Source organism: Sciurus carolinensis, chromosome 2 (genome assembly GCF_902686445.1).
Source record: "Sciurus carolinensis chromosome 2, mSciCar1.2, whole genome shotgun sequence".
Lineage (NCBI taxonomy): Eukaryota > Metazoa > Chordata > Mammalia > Rodentia > Sciuridae > Sciurus > Sciurus carolinensis.
This window is the reverse complement of record NC_062214.1, coordinates 22800920-22828912: the sequence shown is the minus strand read 5'-3', so window position 1 is coordinate 22828912 and position 27993 is coordinate 22800920. Positions and strand designations below refer to the sequence as shown.

At 45.6% G+C, this 27993-nt stretch overlaps 1 protein-coding gene across 2 annotated transcripts; it reads right to left on the bottom strand.

Annotated features, from left to right (window-relative positions):
- Nucleotides 1-160: 160 nt before the first annotated feature.
- On the bottom strand, nt 161-27309 carry Ggt7 (gamma-glutamyltransferase 7). Of its 2 annotated transcripts, none has more exons than XM_047541767.1 (15): nt 26123-27309; nt 18566-18801; nt 17846-17997; nt 16291-16420; nt 15139-15206; nt 14854-14927; nt 14375-14571; nt 11575-11662; nt 9667-9794; nt 9404-9492; nt 7337-7486; nt 7101-7218; nt 6199-6336; nt 4924-5023; nt 161-812 (listed from the first exon to the last, which is right to left on the bottom strand). In XM_047541767.1, exons 1-15 carry the CDS (start codon nt 26460-26462, stop codon nt 649-651), a joined length of 2172 nt encoding a protein of 723 aa, XP_047397723.1. In that variant the 5' UTR covers nt 26463-27309; the 3' UTR covers nt 161-648. The 2 variants fall into 2 exon arrangements, with proteins under 2 accessions (XP_047397723.1, XP_047397724.1); XM_047541768.1 differs by having other exon boundaries at nt 16303-16420; nt 26123-27307.
- Between the last annotated feature and the right edge of the window lie 684 nt (nt 27310-27993).

The window sequence follows — 27993 nt, the reverse complement described above, 5'->3', positions numbered from 1 at the left end:
GCACAGCTTCTGAGACAGAATACCAAGTTCTCCTCTCCCATTCCCACTTCCAACCTAAACAAAAATCAAGCTAGAGTCATGGGTAAGCAATATTCTTTCTTTAATTCCCCTTTGCAAATGGAAGCCCCTGAGCTGGTCCCCACCCCCACCCCTATCCCACACCCTAGGGACCCCCAGATGCAAGGTCCCCACCTCAATCTGGTGGCAGGAGAGGATTATCCTCTTCCCATGATGGTCCATTAAAAAAAATCCTAGTCGCTTAAGAAATGAGGCTGGGGACAAGATAAGGGAGCTGGAAGACAAGGCCCAGGTCAGGATAGTCTGTAGATGTTGGGGTTGTAAGACCCTTGAGAAGGGTTTGCAAGCACATCCCTAAGCTCAGAGCCAGTATGGCTGAGAGAAGAGAGGAGAAAGACTCCTCAAGGTCCCACCTGCCTAGTTGTGGACACTGAAACCACCACCACCACCACCACCACGGGCCTCATGATGGAGAATTTTCCAGTTACTCTGGGATAAGGTTTGCTAAGCATCCCCTCGGCCCCTAATCTGGGGCATCGCTGGGGTCCCCCTGAGACCAAACCTGCGAGAAGGAGGGACTCTAGAAACATGCAAAGGTGGGGAGCAGAGACCCCGCCCCACCCCGCTGCTCTACAGGATGGTGGCTCCAGCTGCATCTGGGCTCCGAGGGTCCTTCACACCGATGATGAAGTTGTTGGTTCTTCGGCTGCCATGGACCCAGGATAAGACATCTACCTTCTCCACGTGGTGACCCCTGGCTTCCAGGAACTCTATCTCTTCCTCTGTGAACTCACCTGAAAACCATCCCCAATATACACAAATTTAGTGTTCAGAGCACTGGTTAAGGAGAACTACATTAGGATTTGAGTCCTGGGTCTTGGGTGTTTCTGCATGACATTGGGCAAATTGTTTCACCTCTCTGAGCCTCAGTATCCTCATGTATAAAGTGGGAATAATAGGGCTGGGGATATAACTCAGTTGGTAGAGTGCTTGCCTTGTAAGCACAAGGCCCTGAGTTCAATCCCCAGCACCGCAAAAAAAAAAAAAAAAAAAAAGGGAATAATAAAGAGCCATTACATGAAATTGTTTCAGGGATTAAAGGAGATAATGCACAGAAAGTACTGAACTCAGAGCCTTACATGCTGCAAATGTTCAAAAATATGGTCAATCTTAATACTGGAAAAATGGTTTTGAGGGTCTTCATCTCCACTTGCTTAGGCCAAGCTGCCATCATTACTTGCCAGGATTATAGCACAGTCCTCTAACTGGTTCCCTGTAGCTTCCGGTTCTATCTCCTTTTTTTTTTTTTTCTTTTTTTTTCTTCCTTTTAGTCTCTTCACACAGTAGCCAAAGGGATTCTTTAAAACCATTAGTCAGACTTTGTTAATCTCTCAGTATACTCTACCAACCAGGCTCAGTGGCACATGCCTATAATTCCAGTGACTTGGGAGGCTAAGGCAAGAGGATCATAAGTTCAAGCCCAGTCCCAATAACTTAGTTAAGTCCTTAGCAAAAAACAAAACAAAACAAAAACAAAAAACAAAACAAAAAAGGCTTGGAATAGAGCTCAGTTGTAAAGTACCCTTACTAAGGCCTGTAAGACCCAACATTATCTAGGACATTGCTACCTCTCTAAATTCTTCTCCTTCATTCCTCCTATTCTCCATCTTACTTTATACCAAACACACTGGCTTCCTTGCTGTTCCCAAAGTAGGTCAAACATGCTCCTACCTGAGGAACTTTGCACTTTCTGTTCTTTCTGCCTGGTATGCTTTCTTTTCAGATAGTCACAAAGCTGGCTTCCTTTCTTCATTCCAGTCTTTGGTCAAAAGGCACTTTTTTGAGAAGCACTTAATGTGTGCCAGGCTTTATGCTGACCATTATTTAGAAGGGCAATCCCCACCATCTTTACCTTGCTTTGTTTTCTCTCAAAGTACATAATACCACTTGTATTTCTTTATTTATTGGCTGTGTCTCCCTCCACTAGGTTATAAGCTTTTTGAAGATGGGGTTGTTGTCTTGTTTGCTATTGCTTCCCAATGCCTAGACATAGTACCTAGTAAAATTTAAGCAGGTATTTACCAGATAGGGGTATTTACCCCTATTTTCTTGTATAAGTTCAGGTTCTCATCATCTCTTATCTGAGCCATATCCAAGCTGCTTCTCATATTTCCTCAACTTACCTTCTCTTCCCTTCCATCTGTCCTACTCAACTGGATAGTCTCCTTCTTCATCTTCTTTCTTCCTCCTCTTCCCCCTCTTCTTTTTTTACAGTACTAAGGATTGAATTCAGGGGTACTCTATCACTAAGCTACATACCCAACTCCTGCTTTTTTATTTTGAGACAGGGTCTTGCTAAGTTGCTGAGGCTGGCCTTGAACTTTCAATCCTCTGATTTCAGCCTCCCAAATTGCTGTGAATATAGGTGTGCACCACAGTGTCCAGAAAATCTCCTTCTTAATATTGCCCTCCATGATAAGCCTTGTTAACTTCACCTCTCACTACTCCTCTATAAAGATCTGGTCTTCTAATTTCTACAAACAGAATGAGTTTAGGTAGTTCTTGAGATAAAAGACACATTATTGAGTATTAAATCACCTAGTCAGAAATCTATTCACTTCATGGTTCACTTTCAGTCCTTTTGATTATCCCAAGGACCAAGTTTCAGTCTGGCCTCTTAATAGTCTAATTTTTTTTTCTAACATAGAAAGCAGGTCTCAAGGGTTGGGGAGATAGCTCAGTGGGTAGAGTGCTTGCCTTGCATGCACAAGGCCCTGGGTTCAATCCCCAGCACCGCAAAAAAAAAAAAAAAAAAAAAAAGCAGGTCTCAAAAAAAGCAGGTCTCAGAGCCTTCTTCAGGTAATAAGATCTACCTAAAAGTTTAAAATATTTTATTTTATTTTTATTTATTTTTTTTTTTTGCAGTACTGGGGATCAAACTCAGGGCCTTGTGCTTGAGAGGCAAGCACTCTACCAGCTGAGCTATCTCCCCAGCCCTTATTTTTTATTTTATTTTATTTTATTTTTTTTGCTGTGCTGGGGATTCAACCTAGGGCCTAGGGCTTGCCAGGCAAGCACTCTACCAACTGAGCTACATCCCCAGCCCATATAAGGTTTACTTTTTTAAAAAGAATCTCTCTCTAGTGTAAGGTTTACTTTTAAAATACATTTAGGGAAAAAAGAAGTCCATTTATAGAGAGGCATTATGTAAACAATGGTTTAGACCATGTATAAATGTGGCCAAAGTCATGAAGATGCTGGGTGAATGCAGGAGTTTGGGAAATGGCTAGCCTCCTGGTTGAGCTCTAAGCTATTCTTTCTGGGGTTTTTCCAGGTTATTCCTTCTGTTCAGAATGTCCTTTATCTCCACATGCCAAATTCCTGCTCATACTTCAAGTCACAGTCAGTTGTCACCTCCTCCATAAAGCCTCCCCAGGGTCTCAGGTGGATGAATGTTTCTTTTACTAGACCTCCTACACTTGATTTCCCCTTCTAAGACTATGAGCCCCTCAAGGGATAAGCTACCCTAATTTAACATGGCATCTTACACTCAATAGAGACCAGTAGATATGTGTTGAATAAAACTCAGTTTTAAGAGTCTGCTTCAGGGTTGGGGTTGTGGGTCAGTGGTACAGCGCTTTCCTAGCACATGTGAGGCACTGGCTGCCATCCGTGGCACCACATAAAAAATTTAAAAAAAAAGTTATTGTGTCCATCTACAACTAAAAATATATATATATTTTAAAAAGTCTGCTTCATGCATCAATTGGGGTCTGATATCACTGACCAGCTACAGGGTGTGAATGCTAATGACCTAGGACTGTGCTTCTAACATGCTTCAAGTCCAGGAGATAGAAAGGGTAAGGCAGTAAAGAATCAGTCTTTGGTATTAGCCAGTGGTTTGTTCTAATATCACTTCTACCACTTGTTGGTTGATCTTTGACTAGTTTATAACTTCTGTATGCCTCAGTGTCTTTATCTGCAAAATGGGAATGATGCTGAAAAAACAAGAATTGTATCTCAATCAATTCTCTGTCCCCTTTGGACTAGCATAGAAAATGCTCTGTTATAACAAAAACTTCTCAAAGTTGTACACACTTTCCTATTTACAAAATTAAGCTGTGTCCAAAATTAAGCCCCTGTTCTTAGAGGCAAGTCTATCTCCTCACCATAAATCTAGAAGGTCCCTGATTTCTCTCTGATCTCATTTCATTCTCACTCAGGTTGGTCTTCTTTTTTTTTTTTCTTTTTTTTTTTTTTTTTTTGCGGTGCTGGGGATCGAACCCAGGGCTTTGTGTTTGCAAGGCAAGCACTCTACCAACTGAGCTATCTTCCCAGCCCTTGGTCTTCTTTTTATTCCTCAAACACACCAAGCTTATTTCTGCTCTGAGTTCTCTGCACTTGTTCTCTTGGCCTACGAAGCTTTGCCTCAGTTTTTTGCATGGTGGGCTCTTTCTCACTCTTCAGATTCCAGCTTAGATCTCACTGAGTCTGTCCTGTTACTTCAATCTGTTTTAAAGCTCAGCTAGGTGTTTATTTCACTCTCCCTTATTTCTTTGATTATTTCCTCATCTGCCTATAAATGCAATATCTCTAACACCTAGAATAACATCTGGCACACAGCAGGCGTTCAATACAAACTATTGAATGAACAAAGGTTTGCAGAATGAACAAGTGTAACTTATTTTACAAATGAGAAAACCAAGGTTCAGAGATGAGAAATGGATTTCTCAAGGACACAAAGCCAAGAAATGGCAAAATGGTTCCAATCCCCAGATCTTTCATCACTGTAACAGGAAGTTGTAGAAAGAAACCAAATTTTCACAAGAAGGAAATTGGTGCTGATCAAGGCAGGGGAAACCTGTCTCTGTGGCCACCCCACGGGAGTCTTTGCTCTGCACTCACTGTCCACCTGCAGGAGGTTGGACTGCAGGTCTGGGTGAAGGCGGCCTCGGGCCAGGCTGTCACTCAGGTTCCGGTTCAAGGTCAGGACATTCAGCAGCACCTGTGGGTAGCCAAGGGGCAGAAAAATTGGGGCTGACCCAGGGGTGATGATCCAGGGTTCCCCAGCTCTCACTCTTGGTTCAGACTCTTTAGTCTTTAGAATCCTCACACCAGGTGTGCCATCTGGGCATCTCAACAACCCTAGAACCAGAGAGGCAGGCCTGTGATAACTGTCTCTGCTTCATAGAGGAGGAAACTGAAGGCCAGAGAAGGAGAGTGATTCACTGGAGAGTTTAGAGAAAGCCAGGGAAGAGGCACCACACCCGGCCCTTTAAATCTAGCTCAGGGCTCCCCTTCTTTCTCTCTGGACAGGGCAGGGTTAATAGCTAGAGGTGAATTAAGGAACCACATTGGTACTTTGAGCTTAGTGGTTAGAAGTGTGAGTAGGCTCTGGATCTGAAATGCCTGCCCACCCTTGCTTGCTGAAGAAACTCAGCCTAACTTCTTAACCTTTCCAATTTCAATTTCCTCATCTATAAAATAGAAATAAGCCTTCTTTCCACAGTTGGGAAAGTTAAAAGTACCCAGTACCTTGTAAGAACTCTACAAATGTTAGCTATTATTATTATTTCTGTTTTATAGAGGATGACACTGAAGTTCAGAGAGGTTAAGTGATTTTCCTAGCATCATATAGTTGGAAATTGCAGGTTGGACTAGAACCTGTGGGAGTCGGGTTCCAAAATTAACTCATCACCTGCCAAAATATGTGCCTGACATATATAACAGGTGCTCAAGGAAGTGTCCTGAGGTATTCTGGAGAGTAGTAGGCCCTTCCATTCAAAATCCGGCTTCAAAAATAAAAAAAATAAAAAATAAAAAACAGGTTTAAAAAAGCCCAGACTCTAAAGGAGGACTGGTTGTCTATTCAGATGCAGGGTAGAGGAATGATAGGACCTGAGATTTAAGGAACACAGGTGACCTGGATGCTGTATCACTTTTCAGTTCTAGTGGCCCTGCAATTTCCCTTGCAACCTGGAAAGACAGGGGCTTCAGGGCCCATTTTCACTAAGAAACTCAGCACTGCCTGTTCGTGCCCATGATGGGTCTGGCATAAAGCAACTTGGTTCATGTTTGCTGCATAAGGGATGGAGAAACAAGTCAGAGATATAGAAGTACCCCAGCCCAGGCCACAGCTGGTTCCTGACTGCAAAAGTCCCATAGGGAAAGAAACCTCACCTGGGTCAGACCACTGAGGCCCCGGGCAGCTCCGTTGGCCCCCAGGGCGAGGTAGGTCCCACAGAGCCCCTCTGCTGGTCGGACCACAGTGGGCAGCAGGAAAGAGAGTGGCCGCTTCCCTGGTTGCACCGAGTTCTCCTGTTATTAGAGGGCAGAGACAGCAAGGGAGGTGTGGGGTGGGGCAAAACAGGTTAAAGGCTACTCCACCATCCTTTCCACTCCTGACTTTTGCATTATCTACAGGAAAGGGGGATTGTTCCTGTTCCAGGCAATAGTGTGCTGTCTGTGAAAAGGAAGAGGTGCTTGGAAGGCTAGGGTGGATAAAGGGGAGTAATAAGAGGATCCACTGAGCTGTGAGACTGCTATGGATGGCAGGGGAAAGAACCAAGACAAAAAGATGGCAACATGGAAGCACAGTAGAATCCCCACTGGATCATCTCTATGTGTCTTTGCCCTGCCAGACAGCTGACAGAGTATGAATGCCGGCTTCCAACTAGAACAAGAATTCCAAAGTCCTTCTTCCTTGGCTTCTTTTTTGGTGCTCAGCCACAGAGTTGAGCCCCACCAGCTCAGCATCATGCTGTTATAGACCACTAGTGCTGGAAAAAACCCAAAGCATCAAATTAGAGCCAATATCCTCATTGTACAGGTGAAGAAAATGAAGTCCAGAGATGGGCAAGACTTTCCCTGAGTTGCAGAATAAGACAGTGGCAGAATGAGATAAGGGTTCTTCTGACCCACCAGAATCCATGCTTCAGAATTAGCAGGACTAGGGATGAAGTGGATATCTTATTCTTTATAACAGAAGTTCCTAGAGGAAATAGGGAGGAAGAAGCAGCCATATAGCTGTACCTCTTACCTAGCCTCAGGGTCCCCAGGGGAGGAGAGAAGCAAGACCTTACCAGGTTGGGTGCAGAGTGGTTAGCAGTTCTGTTGGGCCAGGAGAAATCCAGCATCTGACTGTTAAGCAGGATCCCCGAGGGGGTGATGAGGCCACTGCCAAAGGGCCGGTTCAGGGAGCTGGGGGCAGAGATGGGGTCAGATGAGCCCTGTGGCCACCTTCACTTCTTCCCAGACCCCACCTCCTGCTTGGTTCAAATGATATTTTGTTCCAGGTTCTAAGTCTGAGCTGGCATACCTGACCATGGCCACGATGAAGTCATCAGGGCCCATAATCAGCACCTGGGCAGTGGTAGGTGCCCCGTCCAGCTCATAGACAGGCAGGAGAGGGGCAGGGGCTGCCTGGGAGTCATTGATGTGGCCCCGGAAGTAGGCAGCCTCCACCTTGCTAAAAAAAACAAGGGGTGGGGGATTAGCACACAACAAGCTCCTGTTACACCCCAACTACCTGTGATGATTATTTGATTAAATCTCCTTCCCCCACTGGACTACTAGGCCTTTGAGGGTAGAAGCCCTCTTACTGCTTAGTAATTGAACTGAATAGATTTATTTAGGTATTATTCAGATTCTCTTCTGAAATTAATTTTTTTCTTTTTTCTTTTTTTTTTTTTTGGTATTGGGGATAGAACGCAGGGATGTTTTGCCACTGAGCTACATCCCCAGCTCTTTTTATTTTTTCTTTTGAGACAGGGTCACACTAAATTGCTTAAGGTCTCACTAAGTGTGGGCCACCATGCCCAGCAGAACTCCAGACATTTTAAAGTTCAAGGGATGGTTTCTCAGATTACTGCTATTAACTGTGTTGGGTAATTCATAATGATTAGAGAAGAATAAGTTACCAAGGATTATTGAAGACACTCATTCAGTTTTCAGCCAAGAAGGCTGATGACCACACAGTGTAAGAACATGGGCTTTGTTGCAGTGGCCATGATGTGATTACTGTTTCTGGTTGTTGTTCTTTTTGCCTCTTCTTTTTTTTTTTTTTTTTTCAGGATAAGTGATGTAAACTTTTTAATTTAACAGATAAAATTGTATGCATTTGTCATGTATGACATGATTTTTAAAAATTGGTGCATTATAGTTTTACAAAATAGCGGGATTCACAGTGATATGTTCATAGTACACAACCCATAATTTAACACAATGTTTTTTGTGTGCAGGGGGGTGGGGGTACTGGGGATAGAACACAGGGTCTACCACATGCCAGGCAAGTGCTCTAGCACTGAACTATATCCTCAGTCTTTTTAAAATTTTATTTTGAAACAGAGTCTCACTAAGTTACACAGCCTGGTCTCAAACTTTTGTTTGTTGTTTGGTTGGGTTTTTCCCCTTTTTTTTTCTCTTTTTCTTTTCCTTTTTTCCTTTTTGATTGAACCCAGGGGCTTGACCATTGAGCTACATCCCTAGCCCTTTTTATTTTTTATTTGAGACAGGGTCTCACTAAGTTGCTTAGGGTCTTACTAATTTGCTCAGGATGGTTTCAAACTTTCTGCCTGAGCCTCCCCAGTACCTGAGACTACCGGTGTGTGCTACCATGCCCAGTTTAAACTCCATCTTTTTGCTTTTTTAATTATAAGTTGTTCATTTAGTTCTATCATTTCCAACTTAATTCACATAGGGTTGTTTGAGTAACAACACAAATTTACAACTGTATTTTGACTTCTGATTTTCCCTTAGCTAGGCTGTAAGTCAAGTATAGTAGTGGTTGTGTATTAACCATCCTTACCTCTATTGGCAATAATTGGCATTTGTTAACATTTATCATGTACTTAGACAATGTATTAGATGCTTTACGTATGTGATTTTATTTAGTCCTCATGGAGACCACACAAGGTTGATACAGTATTGTCAGTCCCCCTTTTAGAAACTGAGATGTAGGCAGCAGATTTAGGGCAGCACAGTAGTACCTGTTAAGGCTGGGATCTGAATGGAGGCAGACTCACCACAGTCCATGGTCTTACTACTATATTATGCAGCAAATGAATATACATGTATTCAAAATCCCCACCCCTTCCAGAATTTGCTTGCTATTTTATTGCTATTAGGCTTTTTACACTCAAAATGGGAAGAGATGGGTTCACACGGGTGCCTTGCTAGGGTCAATAAAATTTAAGAGCCACATGAAATAGAGCAACTCAATGCGCCAACAGGGAAGGTAAAGGGCAGGCAGATGCATCCAGTGTCAGACTGTGAGCTGAGGTTCAGTTGAAACTGATTTGGGACTTCACCAACTGCTTTTCACCTGATCCTTTCTCCAAACCCACCACCAGCTAGGAAGCCTTCGGAATCCTGCCCCAAGACCCACCTGAGCATGTCGTCCATGCTCTCAGTGATGGTAGAATCATAGATGGGATCTCCCAGTCTGCTGGCCAGGGCTAATGCAATCTTCAAGGTCTGAAAACACAGCAGGGATGTAGAAGAGGCTGCAAGGCCCCTCTCAGCAGCCCCATCCAGGGGAACCTCATGTGGAAGAAATCTAAGAGGTGATTAGTCCTGCCTCAAGGCAGTAACCCATCTTGCCATTCCAACTGTCCCCAAATCCAGGTGAGATGGAGGTGTTGGCTTTACCTCTGCCACCCAGTGAAGAGCCTGTTCCCGGGATACCAGGCTGGTGAGATTGAAGCCCTCAAGGATGTTCAGAGCACTGATGATGGCAGGTCCTGTGTGCGGGGGTGGGGGACTGAGAACCAGGTGGCCTGAAAGGAGAGGAAAAGACGAGAGAGCAGGGGAAGGGTCAAGTCTTCACATTCCACATTCCAGCTGCACATCCCACTATCACATGCTCTAAGACCACTGCACTGAGCCCCTCATCAGATAAGGAAACAGAAGCATTGAGAAGAGAAGGGACCCATTCAAGTTCACAGGCCAAGTTGAAGTCAGGGCCAGGACTTGAACTCAGAACACTGGTCTTCAGTTTCCTCTGCCATATGTGACAACTAAGGCTTATGAGTACTGTGACTTACCCAGAGTCACATTGTTGGCCATTGGCAGGGCAGGGACAAGTAGTGAGATGTCCAGATTCCTAGCCCACAGTGTGTTTCCTTTCTGTTCCTCCCACAGGTCAGAATAGTATCCAGGGCCCCTAATGGTCCAATTCAACCTGAAACTCTCTGGAGCAGGAACCTCCTCTTTCTACTGTTAATAAATGTTTGGACATCAAAGGAATAATAATACCTGACAGATAATCCCGACATTAACTAATTGACCCATTTAATCTTTACAATGGGTACTGTTATCACCCCAGTTTTATAGGTACTGACACTGTGCACAGAGAGGCAACTGGCCCAAGGTTATAGGAGACCAGGGGAACCTGGAGCACTCAGGACACTGGCATTGCTGAGACAACTCAGGCTGGGAGGGAAAGTGGAAAGTCCAGGACACATTCCATGCCCACTCTGATCAAGGCAGCTTCCTACACCATCTCATCAAATCCTCACAGGCACCCTGAGATCATCTCCATTTCAAGGAGTGAACCAAGACTCAGAATGGGAAGTGACTTGTTTGAGGCAAATGGTTCTCAAACCCAGGTCTTTCTGTCTCCAGAGCTATATACTCTTTCCTCCACTTTATATAACACTGTCTCCAGCAGAGGAATCAAGCAGGAGATTAAGGCCTGAAACTCGAATTCAGAAGTAGCCTCTTCTGAGGTTTGAGGTGATCTTGCCCTCCCAGAGAGGAAAGACCCGAGAACTTCTGAAGGACCCAGAATCTAACACTGTGGGCTGAGAAAACATGGACTTCACCCATGCCATAATTCAGCTTTCTGGATTTCTTATTTGTTTTCTGGAGTTTGCAGGTTAAGTTCCTTTCCCTCCCTAGGGCTGTTTTCTTTTAGTACTTGAGGGGCCAAGTCTGTGACTGTCATAAAGGGTTCATTCTGCCTTGAAGCTTAGATGGACTTTGGTCTTATGAATTCTTTTTTTTTTTTTAATTTATATTTTTTGGTACTGGGGATTGAACCCAAGGGTATTTAACCACTGAGCCACATTCACAGCCCTTTTTTACTTTTTAATTTTGAGACAGGGTCCCACTGGCCTCGCTAAGTTGCTGAGGCTGGCTTTGAACCTACGATCCTCCTGCCTCAGCCTCCCAAGCCACTGGGATTACAGGTGTGTGCCACTATACCAGGCAAATTCTTCTCAAGAAGAACTGGGCAATAAAAATGGGCCTGGGGCTGGGGTTGAGGTAACACAGCTCCAAAATCAAGAAAACGGATGTTCAGAACTCCCAACTTTCAGGTCTGAGCCTTTGGCTAGATGTGTCCCCCCCCATTCTAAATACTTGGGGTAACTGTTGCCTTGACTATTTCAGAAGGTGGACTGGCTCTGGTTTGCTTCAACAGCTGGTTGACCAGGCAGCTCACTGCCTCAGTTTCTTTCCTGTGGAATGGAGAGGAGTCTCCAGGCCAAAAGGATATGGCCTTGGACTGGGATGCTTCTCTTGAGTGGGAACCCTGGAAGCTGAGGGAGAAATCACCTCTGTACACCCCACATACAGGCTTCTCCACAAGGGCACTGTAGTTGCTGAAGTCCTCTTCAGTTATGACGCCCCCTGCATGCTGAACCTGGAGGGGAGAAAATGACCACCCACTACTGTGAGCATGTGGCTCAGACTATAACACACATCTGCATCACAAACAGATTGACTGTTTACAACTTTTATGCCTTCTGCAAGCCCCATCATAAGTCCTAAGTACCTTAGGAAGAAGGGGAAAAGTATGAACACTGAGCACCTCCTATGTGCCAGGCATTGTGCTAGGTAGAGTCCATGAGGGACCTCATTGGCTTGGCATTCAAAGCTCTTTGTAATCTGGTCCCTTCCTACTTCTTCCACCTCATGTCCTGCTGTTCCTCAGTGAGCTCTACACAGTTACACAGTGATCTGCAGCTCCTGAACTTCACTCCCATGTCTTTTCAAGTGCTGCCCTCTTGGACTCTAAAAAGAAGACTTACCCTTACAGCAGCACTCACCTAGGAGATATCAAAATAAATTCTGCATCTCACTACAACCAATTAAAGTCACTACAAAACCATGAACTCTTTTGTGGGGGAAGGGTGCCAGGGATTGAACCCAGGGGCACTTAACCACTGAGCCACATCCCCAGCCCTTTTTATTTTTTGAAACATGGTCTCATTAAGTTGCTTAGGGACTGGCTAAGTTGCTGAGGCCAGCTTTGAACTTGCTATCCTCCTGCCTCAGTCTCCCAGGCTTCTGGGGATTATAGGCATGTGCCACTGTACCCAGTTAAAACCATGAACTTTGAATGACCCTACTAGGTCTGACCCTTATTGTTGCCTACTGAGCAAGGAACCAATCTGGTACAAACCAGCAGGCTCATTCCATCCTATCAGTGTGCTAACTGTTAATCTTAAAATAGCACTACTCTGAATCTTTTCCTTTTTTGTACTTTTTAGTACCTGAAACCTTTGATTTATTCAAACTGAGTGAACTACATATTGAATTTCTTGATTCAATGTGTGTTCCTTTGACTGGCAAGTTAGTAAACTCAATTTGGGTTTTTCTTTTGAAGTTCTGATGGTGTTTATGTTAGAGTATCCTGCATGCCCTTCTCCACCTCCAGGTAAGGATGTGTGACCCAGATGTGATCAATCAGAGCATTCCTTTCCATGACGCTGTGATTAGTTTGGGAATAGTCATGTGACCTATAACAAGCCAATGAGACACAACCACGAGGCTTTTGCTGGAACTATGAGAAATGTGAAATATTGTTTCTCTGGGATGGCTTTCTGGGATAGCCTAAAATGGGCTGATGAGCACATACGGAAAGGATTTGACAGAGTGAATGCAAACTGAGGGAAGTACGGGGGTGGGGGGAGAGAGAGAGAGAGAGAGAGAGAAACACAAGACAGAGACAGAGACAGACAGACAGATAGACCAAATCCTGACAATATGGATTGAGTCCATGGATCCAGCAGGACCTAAAGCCAGTGCTCTCTGGACTTTCTAATTAAGTCCATTGGGATGGTCTTCTATTACCACCACCATATCTCTAGTACCCAGCATAGGGTCTGGTACTGAGCAGACACTGAATGTTGAATGAATGACACATCTATGTAATTCCCACTGTAGTATGGCAGAGTTTTATATAACACCTTCATTGCACAGAGGAGATTGCCACTCAGTTGGTCCATGCATCCTATTCTTGAACATAACTTTCATTAGGAGTTTTGGACTATAGATGACAGTTCTCAGAACTCACTATTGCCTCAGACTAAATCACATTGAGGTTGGGTGGTAACCTCCTGTGTCCATCACCCAATCCTGACAGACCAGTGGAGGTGTTTCCTTCAGTCCCTAGAAAACCCCCAGAGAGGGGCTGGGGAGATAGCTCAGTCAGTAGAGTGCTTGCCTTGTAAGCACAAGGCCCTGGGTTCGATCCCCAGCACCCAAAAAAAAAAAAAAAAAGAAAAAAAAAAAAAAAAAAAAGAAAACCCCCAGAGCATGGAGGGTTGTGGGTTTAGGGAAACAGGTCAATTCTGGGTCTTTACCAGGCCAGTGGAGAGCAGGCCAGGCCCCTGCACAGTTGGCACCAGGTCTGATAAGTCCAAAGGTACCCTCTCAATCAAGACAGAACATTTCTATCGATCCAGGTTTGTCATGCCACATCCCAGGCAACCCCTCCAATCCTTTACAATCACTAGTCTGATTTCTTTCTTCCTTTCTTTTTTCTTTTTTTGGTACTGGGGATTGAACCTAGGGGCACTTAACCACTGAGCCACATTCCTAGTCCTTTTTTTATATTCTGTTAACAGGGTTTCACTGAGTTCTTAGGGCCTTGCTAAGTTGCTGAGGTTGGCTTTAAACTCTCAGTTCTCCTGCCTCAGCCTCCTGAGTTGCTGGGATTATAGACATGCGCCACCCTGACTGGCCTAATTTCTTTTCTTTTGGTACTGGGATTTAACCCAGGGGCACTTTACCACTGAGCCATATCCCCAGTCCTTTTTTGTTTTTTATTTTGAGACAGGGTCTCACTAAATTGCTGAGGGTCTCATTAAGTTGCTGAGGCTAGTCTCAAACATGCAATCCTCCTGTCTCAGCCTCCCAAGTTGCCAGGATTACGAGTGTGCTCCATAGTACCTGGCACTACTGGTCTGATTTCTATCACCAGAGTTTAGTTTGTTTATTTTAGAATTTCAAATACATACAATCAGAATTTATATGAAAAAAGAAAGGTAGGGAAGGTAGAAAGGGGGAAGAGGGCATCCCTGCAATAGGGTCCTTGGGGCATGCCCCTATCTTCTACCCTCACACTTACCTCAGCTACCATCTCCAGTGTGAGGTTGCCACCATTGTAGAAGGCAGCAGGGCCAGAAGTGCCAAGTGCATCCAGCACCTCTGCCAGATCTGGACGACGCATCAGGGAGCCAGGCAGTGGTGGGTGGCCCAAAGGCAGGAACGTCTCTAGGAAGCGCTCAGATGCATTGGGAGGCAGCTGCTCAGCCAAGGCCCGGGCTGGGGGCAGGGATGGAAGGCTGGGCAGGGTGTGCCAGGACTGGGCCAGATGATTGAGATGCATAATAGACGGGGTGCATGAGGGCTAAGTGGCTGACCCTAAGTGTTCTGGTCCCCCAGGAGCCTGTTATAGGGGAGGATCTGCCTTTCTCAGATTCCCTCATTTGAAGTTTCTCCAGGTGAGGGTGGGATGGGAAATGGAAGAAGACTGAGGAACAAACTGGAAGAGAGGTCCCCCCAATCAACTGTGTGCCTTCCCCCCAACCCCCAGACCCCACTGACCTAGATCATGGGTCACGTTGAAGCCATCTTGGGCCACAGCTGCTGCGAAGGCCAGGACTTGGGACCATGGCAGCCTGGGGGGGCCGGAGAGCAGGGGGTGGAGGAGGTCCTGGGGGGAGGAGGAGGGGTCCTGGGGGGAGGGGGGTTCCTGGGAAGGAGAGTCCTGGCAAGGGAAGGGGATATTAGGAGGGGGAGTTGGGAAGGGAAGACTCAAGGAAGAAAGGAGAAGGCCACCCAAGGAGAGATGCAGGCAGGGGCCCCTGGTCCCCAGGTGAGGGTCATTACCTGCCATAGAGCTGATGAGCTTCATGTAGCCCCTTCACCATTCCGGGGACCCCCACCAAGAGCCCAGGCTGGGCAAGGCGGGCAGGCGAGGGAGAGAGGAGACCAGGTCACTGGAAGGGGGGGGCTGGGCTGAACTCTGCAGAGCCCCAAGCCAGGAATGGCTGGCACAGGGGAGAGACACAGGCCAAGTATCCCAGGAGAGGGACAAGCTTGCCCCCACAGGTATCCCTCCCATCTCCCTGACTTTCTATAGGCAAATGCAGAAAGGCCTTTATCCATCATAGTTGAGGGATTTAATAAATTACGCAAACCCCATTAAGAGCCAGGACAGAACCAAGTTAGATAGAAATCCGTCCACACTGGATTATACCTACCCTTGTCTTTTAAAATGATGGACAAAAGACCTTCATTTAACCAATTCATTTTCACACTATTAGTGCTCTGAGTTGTGAGAACTCAGGAATCTGTTTGGCTTTTGCCACTGCACTGAATACCTACTTTTCCAAGTTATTCTGTTTCCTCTTTTGCTCTTATTGGACAGCAGATTTGCCTCTACCTAGTAAGAGCAGTTCCTCTTACTCGTTCAACATGATGTAGGCTGGGAAAGTTATAGTCATAGGGCTCAGAGGGAGATATATGAGTGTTTTGTTTGCTTGTTTTGCAGTATTGGGGATTGAACCCAGGGCCTCCCACATGCTAGTCAAGAGCTCTACCACAGAGCTACATCCCCAGCCCCTTTCTTATTTAGAGACAGGGTCTCACTAAATTTCCAAGGCTGGCTTTGAATTTTTGATCCTCCTGCCCCAGCCTCCCGTAGCTGAAATTACAGGCATGCATCTCCATGCCTGAGGTATAAGTTTTAGCACAGCAACTCTGTGACATCTCAGGATACTCAGTGGCTTTATTTTCCTTTTTCTATATTCCAGAGAGGTAAGATTATCAGAGAAGTAAGATGTTGCAGTATTACCTGCTAATTTTGGTTCCAGAATTTTGGTTCATTATTTTAATTTATGGAGACTGCCAGCCTTTCTATAGCCTAAGAGGATCCTGTTCAATTCTTTATCCTATCCCCATGGTAAATACTCAGCAAATTAATGCTTGAGTTAGCAGAAGGGCAGTGAAGGGACACCCCCTTGAGCCCTCTCTTCTCACCAGGGTCCCCACCTTGGTTTCCCAGGATCTCTGCAGGGCCTCTTCCCTGAGTGCCCCTGGTGCAGACTCCCGGAAATCAATTAGTTGGCTCTCATTTCGTCGGATGTCATGTACCAGCATTACACCCCCACTGGAGAGACACAGAAGGAGGAAAGGGATTATAACATGCCATCTCTTTGAATCGTTAACCCGCCACCCTTCAGTCCTCAGGAGTGAGGGTTATAGGCACAGTATGTCATCCTGAGTCAGGTGTCTGAGTCCCCTCCCCAGCAGGGATTCAGAGACTGGGCTACCTTAGAAAGGTAGGGAGTGAAATCAAGGGAGTGAAGGACCCAGGGTCCAAGGACTTCTTTTAGCTTGTTACTAGAGACTTTAATCCCTGCTTAGGGAAACCCAGAGACTGGGAGAGCAGATGTTTTGTCCCTGCCCCCACCCTAGACCAGAGTTGAACCTCTGCCAACTTCTGAACCTGCCTACTTGGTATCCCTCCCCCAGGACTGGATTATGTAAGGATAGACTGTGCAAAGCCAAAAGGAGAATTTCTTTGGTAGAGCCTGGAGGACTGGTCTTGCAGGAATCAAGATGTGGACTTTGTTAGCATATTCCTTTTTTGTGGTTTATTTACATTTGAGACAGGGTGCAAATTTAAATGCCTGCAGTCAAGTAACAAAATCAGAAAAGCAGTACAGATAAACAATAGAAAGTGGTAGGAACTCTAGCAAGGTGGGTAGCACCTGCCTCACCACGGAGAACAGCTTCTACTAAGCTCTAGATAATTGTAGCCATGTGGGAAAATGAGCGCAGTGTTACCAGATCTTCAGATTCCTTAAGAGATGTTGGAAATCTAGATTTATTTAAAAATGAAAATTCTCTATCTTTTAACAACTGCAAACAAGTTTTAAAAAATTTGAGTGTGTAACAAGTCATTCTGTGTGCTGTGTGACCCATGGGTGACCAGTTTATAACATCTGTTTTAAGAGTTCTTAGCATAGAGTATATTTTTTGGAGGACAGAGCTTACATAGCTTGCATTAAACTCACAGAGATTTGTGACCCTAAAGCATCACTGCCTTTACTGATGACAGTATACTTTACTGTGCACCTCACCTCATAATTTACAAGTTTCCTTTCCCTGTGTGTGTGTGTGTGTGTGTGTGTGTGTGTGTGTGCGTGCATGTGTGGTGTGTTGGGAGGAAGCTCCTGAAATGCCTCCAGATTCTCCATATGGTAGCTTTGCCCTTCTGACTTCAGGGAGAAAAGAGTGAAATTTGGTATAGAAAGAAAAAATGCAGGGCTAGGACTGTAGCTCAGTGGTAGAGCGCTTGCCTAGCACGTGTGAGGCACTGGGTTCGATCCTCAGCACCACACGAACATAAATAAATAAATAAAATAAAGGTATTGTGTCCATCTACAACTAAAAATTAAGAAAGGGGGGAAAAATGCAAGGAGTTGGGGCTCAGCTTTCCCTCTATTCAAAGTGGGAGACTAACTCCATGAAGTCTACAGACTAAGAGACAAGAAGTAGGCCAGGGTGACCAGGGCTGGGAGCTCCTTACCCGCCTAAGCCAGAACTATGTGGGGCCACGATTCCTAAACACAAGGCTGCTGCCACAGCTGCATCCACGGAAGATCCCTGTTTACTGAGCACCTCCATGCCCAGTGATGTGCATCGAGCAGCATCAGTCACCACAGCACCCTGCTGAAAGATCTGGGAGGGGAGAGGGGACTAGGAATGGGCAGTAGGAGCCCTCCACCCACCTAAGGCACCTCCACTAACCCTGGAACCTCTACGGGGGCTGGGGGCTGCGGGATGCAAGCCTTGCCCTCTGCTGCCTGCGCCTCTTGTAGTTCCAGAAATTGAACTCCAGAGCGCTCTACCGCGGAGCTACAAAACCACCCCTTTTTATTTTTAGACCGGGTCTCGCTTTTTTGCCCACATTGGCCTTGAACTTGAGGTTCACCTGCCTCAGCCTCCCGAGTGGATAGGATTAAAGACATTTGCCACCACACCCTGCTCCTCTTGTCACCTTGACTCTTCCTTATGATCCCCACCTCATTACCCCAATGCCTCCTACTTGATGGAGTCTCTTCTTTGTTCTATCCCATTCCTGTCCCACGACTCTTCCCTTCGGGACCTTCCTCTCCCAAGTCACCACCCTCTCCCCTTCCTGTTTCCTGGCCCCCTTCCACCACTCAGTCATTCCTCAGTTCTAACGCCCCTCTCCCAAGTATTTCCTCACTCTCTCTTCCCCTCTCTGCCCAAATGCCTCCCTCACCTGGGGGTCCCCGAAGTAGATCTGCATGACCAGAGCTACAGTAACGCCGGTAGCGAAGGTGAGGCAGGCAGTGACGATGACCGTAAGCCCATCCTGGCGGCAAGAGCACTCAGCCGCTGCCGCGGAAAATGGGTCCTTGCGCGTCTCTCGTAGCGGTGAGCCGTCCTGGCTGCCCATCTCCGACGACGACGAGGGCAGCCGCTGCAGTCGCGCCGACTTCAGGAAGGAATCCGGGTCTGCAGGCAAAGCGGACCGGGCCGAGGGTTGGTCTGGCCGTCTCCTACCTGGCCCTGCCTAAGGTTTCCAGGCCCTCCCCTTGCCACACAAACCCCACTGGCCAGCACTACTCGCCTTTGGTCTCCGGGACCACCCTAGGATTGGCAGGGACTGTGGTCCCTGGCTAGGAAGAGACAAAGACCCTCAACTGGGCAGCTGAGAGAGGCTGGGCCCCAGCACCCCTTCCTGACTAATACCTGGGTCAAATTTTCTGTGATCCGGAACCAGGTCTGAGAACACTTTGGGAGAGGGGGTGGACCGGTTCAACCCTCCCTGGAAACCAGATCCTGCCCCAGTTGGGGCCCAGCCTTCTATGCAAGGAAGCAGTTATCAGGCAGGACCCTAGTTTCCAACCTTGCTCCAGTTATCTGCTTATTCAACAACTATGAAGAGCCTACTATGTGTCTGGCCCTATACTAGATGTAGGGGGAGAGGGAAAGAGGTTCCTGTCCTAGTGGGGTCCATGGACCAGTGGAGGAAAAATGCAATAAACAAGTAAACAAAGCAATAATAATTACAAGTTGTAGCAGGTACTATGAAGAAAAATAAGGATGAAATAAGACAGAATAGTGAGAGCAGGGTGGGATGTGTCTCAGTGTTAAAGCACTTGCCCTGCCATGATAAGAGGTCCCAGGTTTGATCCCCAACCCTGCAGACAGAGAGAGAGAGAGAGAGAGAGAGAGAGAGAGAGAGAGAGAGAGAGAGAGAGAGAGATGGGGGGGGGGAGTGTATTGGTTGGAGGAAGACTGTTACCTGGGGAAATCAGGGAAGAGAGGAGCTGGTGTTAAGCAGAGAACTGAGGGATAAGGAGTCTACTATGATTAGAGTACTGGGTTTGTATGCAGAGTGTTCCAGAAAGAGGAAGCAACAAGTCCCTAATGTGGGAATGAACTCGGTACATTAGAAAACAACATAAAATAAAACAAACAAACAAAAACCAAGGCCTGGGTGGCTCTGGGGTAGCAGGAAAGGGGAAAGTGTAATAAGGAGAGAGCATAGTCTCCATCAGCTGGGTCCTCCGTTTGCCTGAAAAACTTGGATTTTACCTTGTTATTATAGAAGGTCACTGGAGAATTTTAAGCAAGAACATGAATTCATCAGTTTTGTGATTTCAAATGATCCATCTGGGAGCTGGGGACAAAGCTCAGCACTTGCCTAGCATGTGTAAGGCCCTGGGTTCTATCCCCAGAAATGAAAAAAAAAAAAAAAAAAAAAAAATCCCTCTGGCTGTGTCTAGAGAATAGATTGGAGGATAGTAAGAATGGAGGCAGGGACGAATTGAAAGCCACTTGCTTGCTGGGTGACTATGGACAAATCACTTCATATCATGGGCCTCACCTTCCTCATCCTGGTAACAGAACTAATCCCTAAGAAGGGTGATGTGTGATATACACCAAGTGCACCATAGCCATAGAGTAGTTAAAAATTGTTATTATTTCCATTCCTCTTCTACCTTGACCAGAGCTAAGATCCTCTTCTATCCCATAGTTCTCTCCTCTGGATGCTGTTGTCCTTGAACCCAAGTCCCTAAATGGTTGAAAGGTCCTGAATGTTTGTGTACAATAAAGAATAAGTTGGTACCATGACCTTAACACCTTTCTATATTCACATTTTTAAAGTTTATTCAACCAATGATTTTTTTTTTTTTTTTGAGGGGCAGAATCTCACTATGTATTCTAAGTTGTGGGCTCAAGTGATTCTCCCCACTCTGTCTCCTGAATAGCTGGGACTCCAGGTATGTGCCACCATTCCAAGGATTAGGAATATAACCCCTTTAAAAGTTTGTTATCATATTAAAAACTGACATATTTTTCCTATCATGGGCTGGGCACAGTGTCTCACCGCCTGAAATCCTAGCAGCTTGGGAGGCTGAGATAGAAGGATCAAAGTTTGAGGCCAGCCTCAGAATTTAGCTAGGGCCTAAGCAACCTAGCAAGACCCTGTCTCAAAATGAAAAATAAAAAACAAGTTGGGGATGTGGTTCAGTGGTTGAATCCCCCTGGGTTCAATCCCTGCTATCAAAAAAAAAAAAAAAAAAAAAAGTACTATCATGGTTCATTGATCATTGAACCATGAATTAACATGATAAAATATTATACAAAATTAACATGATAAAAAAATTCAAGCTTCTTGACTTAGTGTTTAAGGTCCTCCATAATCCATACTCTTGTCTGTTATATAAATAAGAAATCACAAATATCAGCAAAATGCTAATATAGGCAAGATATTTTTAGAATTTATTTATAGGGATTACTTGTGGGAAAAGATACTACAAGTGGGAATAAGATGTGATAAAAGAATTTTTTGTTTGAAAATTGTATCACTTACAAGTATGTCTTTTTAAACATCAAAACTTATGGGAGCTGGGATTATACCTCAGTGGTAGAGTACTTGCCTAGCACATGTGAGCCACTGGATCTGATCCTCAGTACCACATAAAAATAAATACATAAGTAAAGGTATTGTGTCAATCTACAACTAAAAATTAAAACAAATCAATACATATGTATTTTGAAATAAGAAGGGAAACTTACAGGGAAATAGGAATGGAGAAGGGCACTTCTACTTTTCCTTATTATTTTGTTTTTACGTTACCCCTGTAATTTGTTTTTAAATTTTATTTTTTAAAAAAGTTCATCTTCTGGGAGTCTGCCTCAGTTGACAGACTCATGCTTGCCTCTAGCCCCCAATATCAGCATCACAGAGTCTGTAAATAAAATTAGAATTCTTTCAACAAACAGATGTTAAACACTCACTGTGGGCACAGAACTCTCCTTGGACCTTAAAAGTGTCAAAAGAAGCTAGGTGCATTGATGTACACCTAAACCCCAGCAATTTGGGAGGCTGAGACAACGAAGATCACAAGTTTGAAACCAGCTTCTTCAATTTAGCAAGGCCCTAAGCAATTTATCAAAACCCTATCTCAAAAAAAAAAAAAAAAAAAAAAGAACTGGGGGTATAGTTCAGTGATAGAGTAACCCTGAGTTCAACCCCCAGTACCCCCCAAAAGTGTCAAAAGAAGTGCAGGAAAGAGTTTTGAACATATATTTATTGATGCTGCCAATACCATCCACTTTGTATATATCCCCGCAATGAAGTGCCATGACTTTATGAGACAGACCTCATCTCCCTACTGTATAGATGAGGAAACTGAGGCTGTTTAAGGTCATAAAATTAACTAGGGAGGAAATCAAGAGACTTTATTACTCAAAAGACTCCTTTCTATTGCTCCTTATGGCATCAGGAGCTATTTCCACACTCAAAAACCAACCTTACAAGCTAATTTTAGTTGATATTTCTAGGGACTTGTCCTTCAATCTGTTTCTTCCAGTAAGAGATAAGAGTTCAGGAGATGAAGTTGATATGATCCCATCACAACTGGATCTATTTAAGACTATTCTATCAGTGCAGCATTGTTTTTCATCTATTCAGCAAAAAACATTTACTGGAAAAAAAAAAGGAAAATAAAAAATTACTGAGTACTTACTATATGCACTATGTAAATGCTGCAGCAATAATATCACTAATTTTACTGATATATAAGACATTGAGAAGAGATTAGTTTGGAACCAGAAGAAACAAGTCTCTTAGGAGAAACATGATGAGTTTAATTTTGATTACTTCAAATTTGTGGGACCAAAAGGAGCTTCCTAGAGGACAGCTAGTCTAGTAGACATCCAATTTTCAGATGTTTAGATACCATTCCCCATTCAATTTTCTTTTAGGGAACACCCTCTTCATTCCTTCAGCCAACTCCCTCATCCTTGACCACAGTTAAGTTCTGCCAATCAGAACAGTTAACTCTATATCAGACCAATAAGATTCAAACTTTGTTTTTTGGTTAGTTTTTTGTTGTTTTTGTTTGTTTGAGGCAGATTATCACTAAATTGATGGGATTATAGGTGTGCACCACCATGCCTGGCCAAACTTTGTTCTTTTGCTAGAACTATTGGGAATCAGAAAAGCCCTCTTTCTGCATAGGTTGCTAGATTGGTAGAATGTAAGCCTGTAGCTGGTGGGGGCATCTTTCCCCCAACAACATGGGAGGTTTCTTGACTATACCCACAAAAACAAAGGCAGAGAAGAGATGAAATTTTCTTTTTTATTCTTGCAGCAGGGTCTTGTTATGTTGTCCAGTTTGGTCTGGAACTCCTGAGCCCTAGTGATTCTCCCACGTCAGCTTCCTAAGTAGTTGGGACTACAGATGTGTGCCACCATACCAGGTCTAAATTAATTAATTCTGTATTTGTTTTTGTTTCTATTTTTGTGGTACTGGAGATTGAACCCAGGGGCACTCTACAACTGAGTTATATCCCCAGCCTGTTTCATTCCTCATTTTGAGTAAGAGTCTTGATATATTGCCAAGTTTGGTCTTGAACTTACAATCCTTTTGCCTCAGGCTCTTAAATCACTGGGATTACAGGCATTGCTACTATGTCCAGCCTAATTAATCCCTATTTAGGACACTTTGATCCATCTATGTGTAAAGCCCCATGCTCCTGGACTTTCCAGTTATGCTATCCAATAAAATGTTTTTTTTAGATGTAACTATTTTAACTGAGTCTATAACAAAAGAACCTTGAAAAGAGTGAATTATGGGAGTTCATAATCCAGAAGACAGATCTTGGATAGAGACTGAGGTCATCTCTGGTTTGCTTACTCCCGTAAGGGGAGAATCACTGAAGATTTTTGAACCAGGGGTTACATCACCAGAAGTATAGGATGGTGGATGGATTGGGGTGAGGGCAGATGCAGGAAGAGTAGCTACAAATCTGAGTAATATAGGTATGAGAGGTTGGTGGCTTAGTCCAGTGATGATGACAGGATGGTGATATAGAATTTGGAAAATACTTAGGATGGGGGAGAGCACTTGATCAGCTTTTGGAGGTGAGAGGAAAAGAGGGAGTCCAGGGTGAATCTTGGAGAATGGCTAAATGGCAGTTTTTTTGTTTTTTTTTTTTTCTTTTTTGTGGTACTGGGGATCAAACCCAGGGCCTTGTGCTTGTAAGGCATGCACTCTACCATTGAGCTATCTCCCCAGCCCCTAAATGGCAGTGTTAATTGAGAATGACATTGGAGAAGAGCAGGTGTATGGGGAAGAGATGATGAGTTCAGCATAGAATAAGTTCAAGATGAGGTACTTGGAAGATATTTAGAGGCTGATGCCTGGGAGAGGGAGGCACACATGGGCTTGGAGCACAGAAAAAAGAAAGGAGAGTATTTCCAATCTTGGAGTGGTCATTGACTAGCTTTGTTTTCCAGAAGGACTGCTGTGGGATACCTGGTACTTGGTTTTGGGGAGTGGCAGGGTAGTCAGGCACAACCAAGGTCCTAGCTAAGAAGATGGGGCAGTGCCACTAGGTGGCACCACTAGGCTGAGAAAATAGGAGGCCATGTTAGCATGCTGGTCTAGCTGGAAGAAAGAAGCCTTGGAACTTGGAAGCAGGGCTAGGTGACATGGTACAGAAACACTTATACCAATATGATGGCAACGTCCTTGGTATCTACATGACAGGTCCCTGGGAACCTTGGTGTACAACCTCATCATAAAGTTTACATTTCCAGAAGCTCAGGTGACCAGGGTGAGGACACAGCCTGTATTGACACTCCAAGATATTCCCCAAGGTTTTGGAACTTCCTTCCCTGCCATTCTTTCATCCAGAAATCTTTTATTAATGTATTCATTCAATAATTATTTATTGAGTGCCCAGCTCTGCTGGATGCTGGAGTGATTAAAATAATCGTGATCCCTGCCTGCCCTCAGACATGGAATAATCACATCATTGCAGAAACAAAAAATTGAAGGCTTTTAAAATGCTAAGATATTTGTGGGGGCAGGAGGAGAAAACAAATCAAGGGGGTCCAGTCTTTGGGTTAGAAGAAACTGCCATTCTTTGTGGAGCTGGAAGAGGAATCTAAGGCCCAGTACAGGGGAGATATGCCTGTTGTAACACAGTAAGTTGGAGCAACACTAGGACCAGAAGCATTGCTCCTGACTTCTAAATGAAAGACCTGGCTTCAGGCTGGTATCCACCAAGCCACATCTTCCCACTCCTCTCCCTACTACCTCGTGATTCCAAAGCTACCCCCTCTGGAAAGGAAGTTTCAATCTGCAGTCCTGACATTTGATGCCCCCAATCCTCCACACCCCACTCTTACCATCCCCTCATCCCTATCACAGGTAGAGTACAGTCTAGTCAGGTTGGTAGGGGATGTTGGTCAGGGTCAGATGACCAGAAAGCTGTGGAGGGGGTGAGAATTGGGGACTGTCAGACTGGGAACAGCTATGGAAGGGCCAGACCAGGGAGGGACTGGGCCAGAGAAGCAGCCTCTGTCAGGGATGAGGCTCAAGTGCAGGCACTGGGAGGAAGAGAGGCAGAAGGATGCTCTAATGCCAGGAAGTGACGTTAAGGGAAAGAGGGCTGGGTGATGGAGGATGAGAAATGGAGGGGAGAATAGAGCTGGGCCACATGGATAGGACAGAGACCAGTAGGGAAGGAATGCTAGAGAGCTCTTCGTCCCCAGGTTTCTCCCAAGCAGGGTCTTGTCCCTCCCTACCCTGAGTCCTTGCAGTTTCTGCAGAGGGCTCAGAACACAGTAAGATTCTGGAGATTGCTTCCTAGGGAGCTGGGTACCTTACTAACATCCCAGACAGATCTATGTCTCTTGAGGATGGAGTAATCCACAGGATGGAAAAGGCACTCTAGTCCCCAAGGACTTTGAGAGGTCATGCAGTCCATCCCCCTGTCTCCCAATACCCAGAACTCCCAGACAGAGGGGAATCATATTCTCTTTACCCCTCCCTGGACATGAAGAGATTCTCAGCATCTCCCCAGACTCTCTGCTTTCCATAATCCCTGGTCATGGGGAAGTTCTTAAAACCTAGATTCTATCCCTCCTGCTGCAGTTTCTGACTTGGTTTCTTCTATCCTGTCCTCTGTGGCTAGAGAAAAGCCTTTTACTGGGTGATCACAGCTGTTCTTTAGGATCTCCCCTCCAACATTCCTTCCTTGTTGGTTGGTTCTTCCCAAGAGGTAATCCCAATCCCTCCTACTGCAGTCCCTGGCACCAGCTCCCTTGTCGCATCCTATGCCTCCAAGGCAGAAATGCACCTCCTTCCTCACTAGATAATTAACAGACAGGGAGAGAGGAGAGGTCCAGGAGGATGGGGGTCCAGGGAATGAACTAAGGATATGGAGGCTGGAGGTGGATGTTCAACACAGATGAAGGAGGACCGGGGACTTCCCACGGGTGGACAGGGACGGGGCAAATGGGCCTCACCGGTATCGGGGTCTCCCAGGAAGGCGTCCTCATCCTTGCGACCCCTCAGCGGAGCCGCGGGCGCTGGCTCATCCTCCGGCAGCCGCGGGAAGCTGGTGATGCTCATGTAGTCCACTGGCGAGTAGGCGCCCAGGGCGCTCTCCTGGCTGGCCTCGCTCTCTGCCGCCATCCTCACTTGCACCCCCCAGCAGCGCAGCGCCTGCCGGAAGTGGCTGCGGCGGGGGTTGGGGGGAGTGCGAGGGCGGAGGGCGGGGCCTGGGACCTGGACAACCGGGAGGGGGCGCCCCCTCCCTTGGCAGTGTCCGGGTCTGACTCGCCCCCGCCTGCTTAGAGCTGTCATCCTGCCGTGGGGACGCAGGTGCAGGTGGATGAAAAGGGCGGTGGAGCACTGGGGGAGAGCGCGCTGGAATTGCGACCACAGTGGGCCCAGGGACTTCAGGCAACTCCAGGTTCAAACCCCTTTCTCCTTACAAGCTGAATCCAACTAGTATCCTCCTCAGACCCAGACTCTTTCCTGGGACCACAGACCCTTTCACTGACTGCAAACCCTTCTTCGACCCCAGATTCTGCTTCTGGTCGCAAACTCTTTGGGCCCCCAAACTCTCCTTAAACTCCAAGATTCTCCTCCTCCGATCTCAGACTACTCCTCTCACCCTCGACCTCTCTTCAACTTCCAGTTTTCTTCACCCCACCCCCAGACACCTTTAAAATCCCAGGCCCTCATTCATCCCCAGACCACTTTTTCACCTACCTACCCTCCTTGGATACAGGACTTCAGATCCCGTCCTGCACAATGACACTTGTCAGATTCTTCTTCCCAACCACAACCCTTCTGGATCCCCTGATGGATCAGTGTAAGAGATTGATCCTCAAACGTTATAAGAGGATCTTTGAAAGCAAACCCTAGATTCTACTCAGTAGATCATGATTCATTCAGTAGACTGGAATGAGGTCTTTGGAACCTGAATATCTACAATCATTTAAAGAGTTTTTGATGTGGTTCTTTTGAGAAATAATGGTGGCTTGGTAGGGCTGGTGGGATGAAGAAGATAAAAGGTTTCTGTAGTCTAGGTTCTATTCATGGCACTACTGCTCACAAACTTTGTGATCTTGGGTAAGACAATCTCCTTAAGTATCAGTTTTCTTATCTGTAAAATGGAAAGGATAATAGTATCCCTCTTAGACAGTTTTCATAGGATTAAATAAGGGATGGAAGGTGATATTTTGTGTAGGATTTAGTACCTACTCAATAAATGCCACCATCATCATCATTATCATCATCTTCATCACCTTCATCTTGTGAATTCTCATCCCACCCAAACCCATTCATCTCCCTACTGTCAGGAATTCCAACCAGATCACAACTTGGTCTACTTCCCCATCTCCAAGGATGGGGGAGGCCTCCCTTATGAGGTCTTTATTCCAAATTATTGTGCAGCCCACAGGTAGAGGCAAGGGGCCGATTAAGCCCCTGGACACATTTCCCCTCCTTCTCCAACCCCAGACTTCAGACCCAGTTTGGACACAGCAGCTGCAGTGCCACTATAGACAGGAGGGGGCAGCAGTGGGTGGAGCTGCGGTAGGTTTGGGAGAAAGGCTTGGGAGAGGGTAGGAGACAGTGGGAGAGGGTAGGAGAGAGTGGGACATCGGTTTAGAGCTTGGTTGTGTGTGTGAGGCTCTTATCTTCTGAATGAGGTCAGTAGAGCCTATTACACTACAGAGGACTGATCCTCTCAGTGGAACCTAAATAATGCCTGTGCCCCCAGTGATGTTCACTCCTTCAGCATTGTTGGAGGCCCTTCAGTGAGGTTTGAATCCTTTCACTGAGGTCCAAATCTCCTTAGTGAAGTCTGCCTCCTCTGTATCTCCTA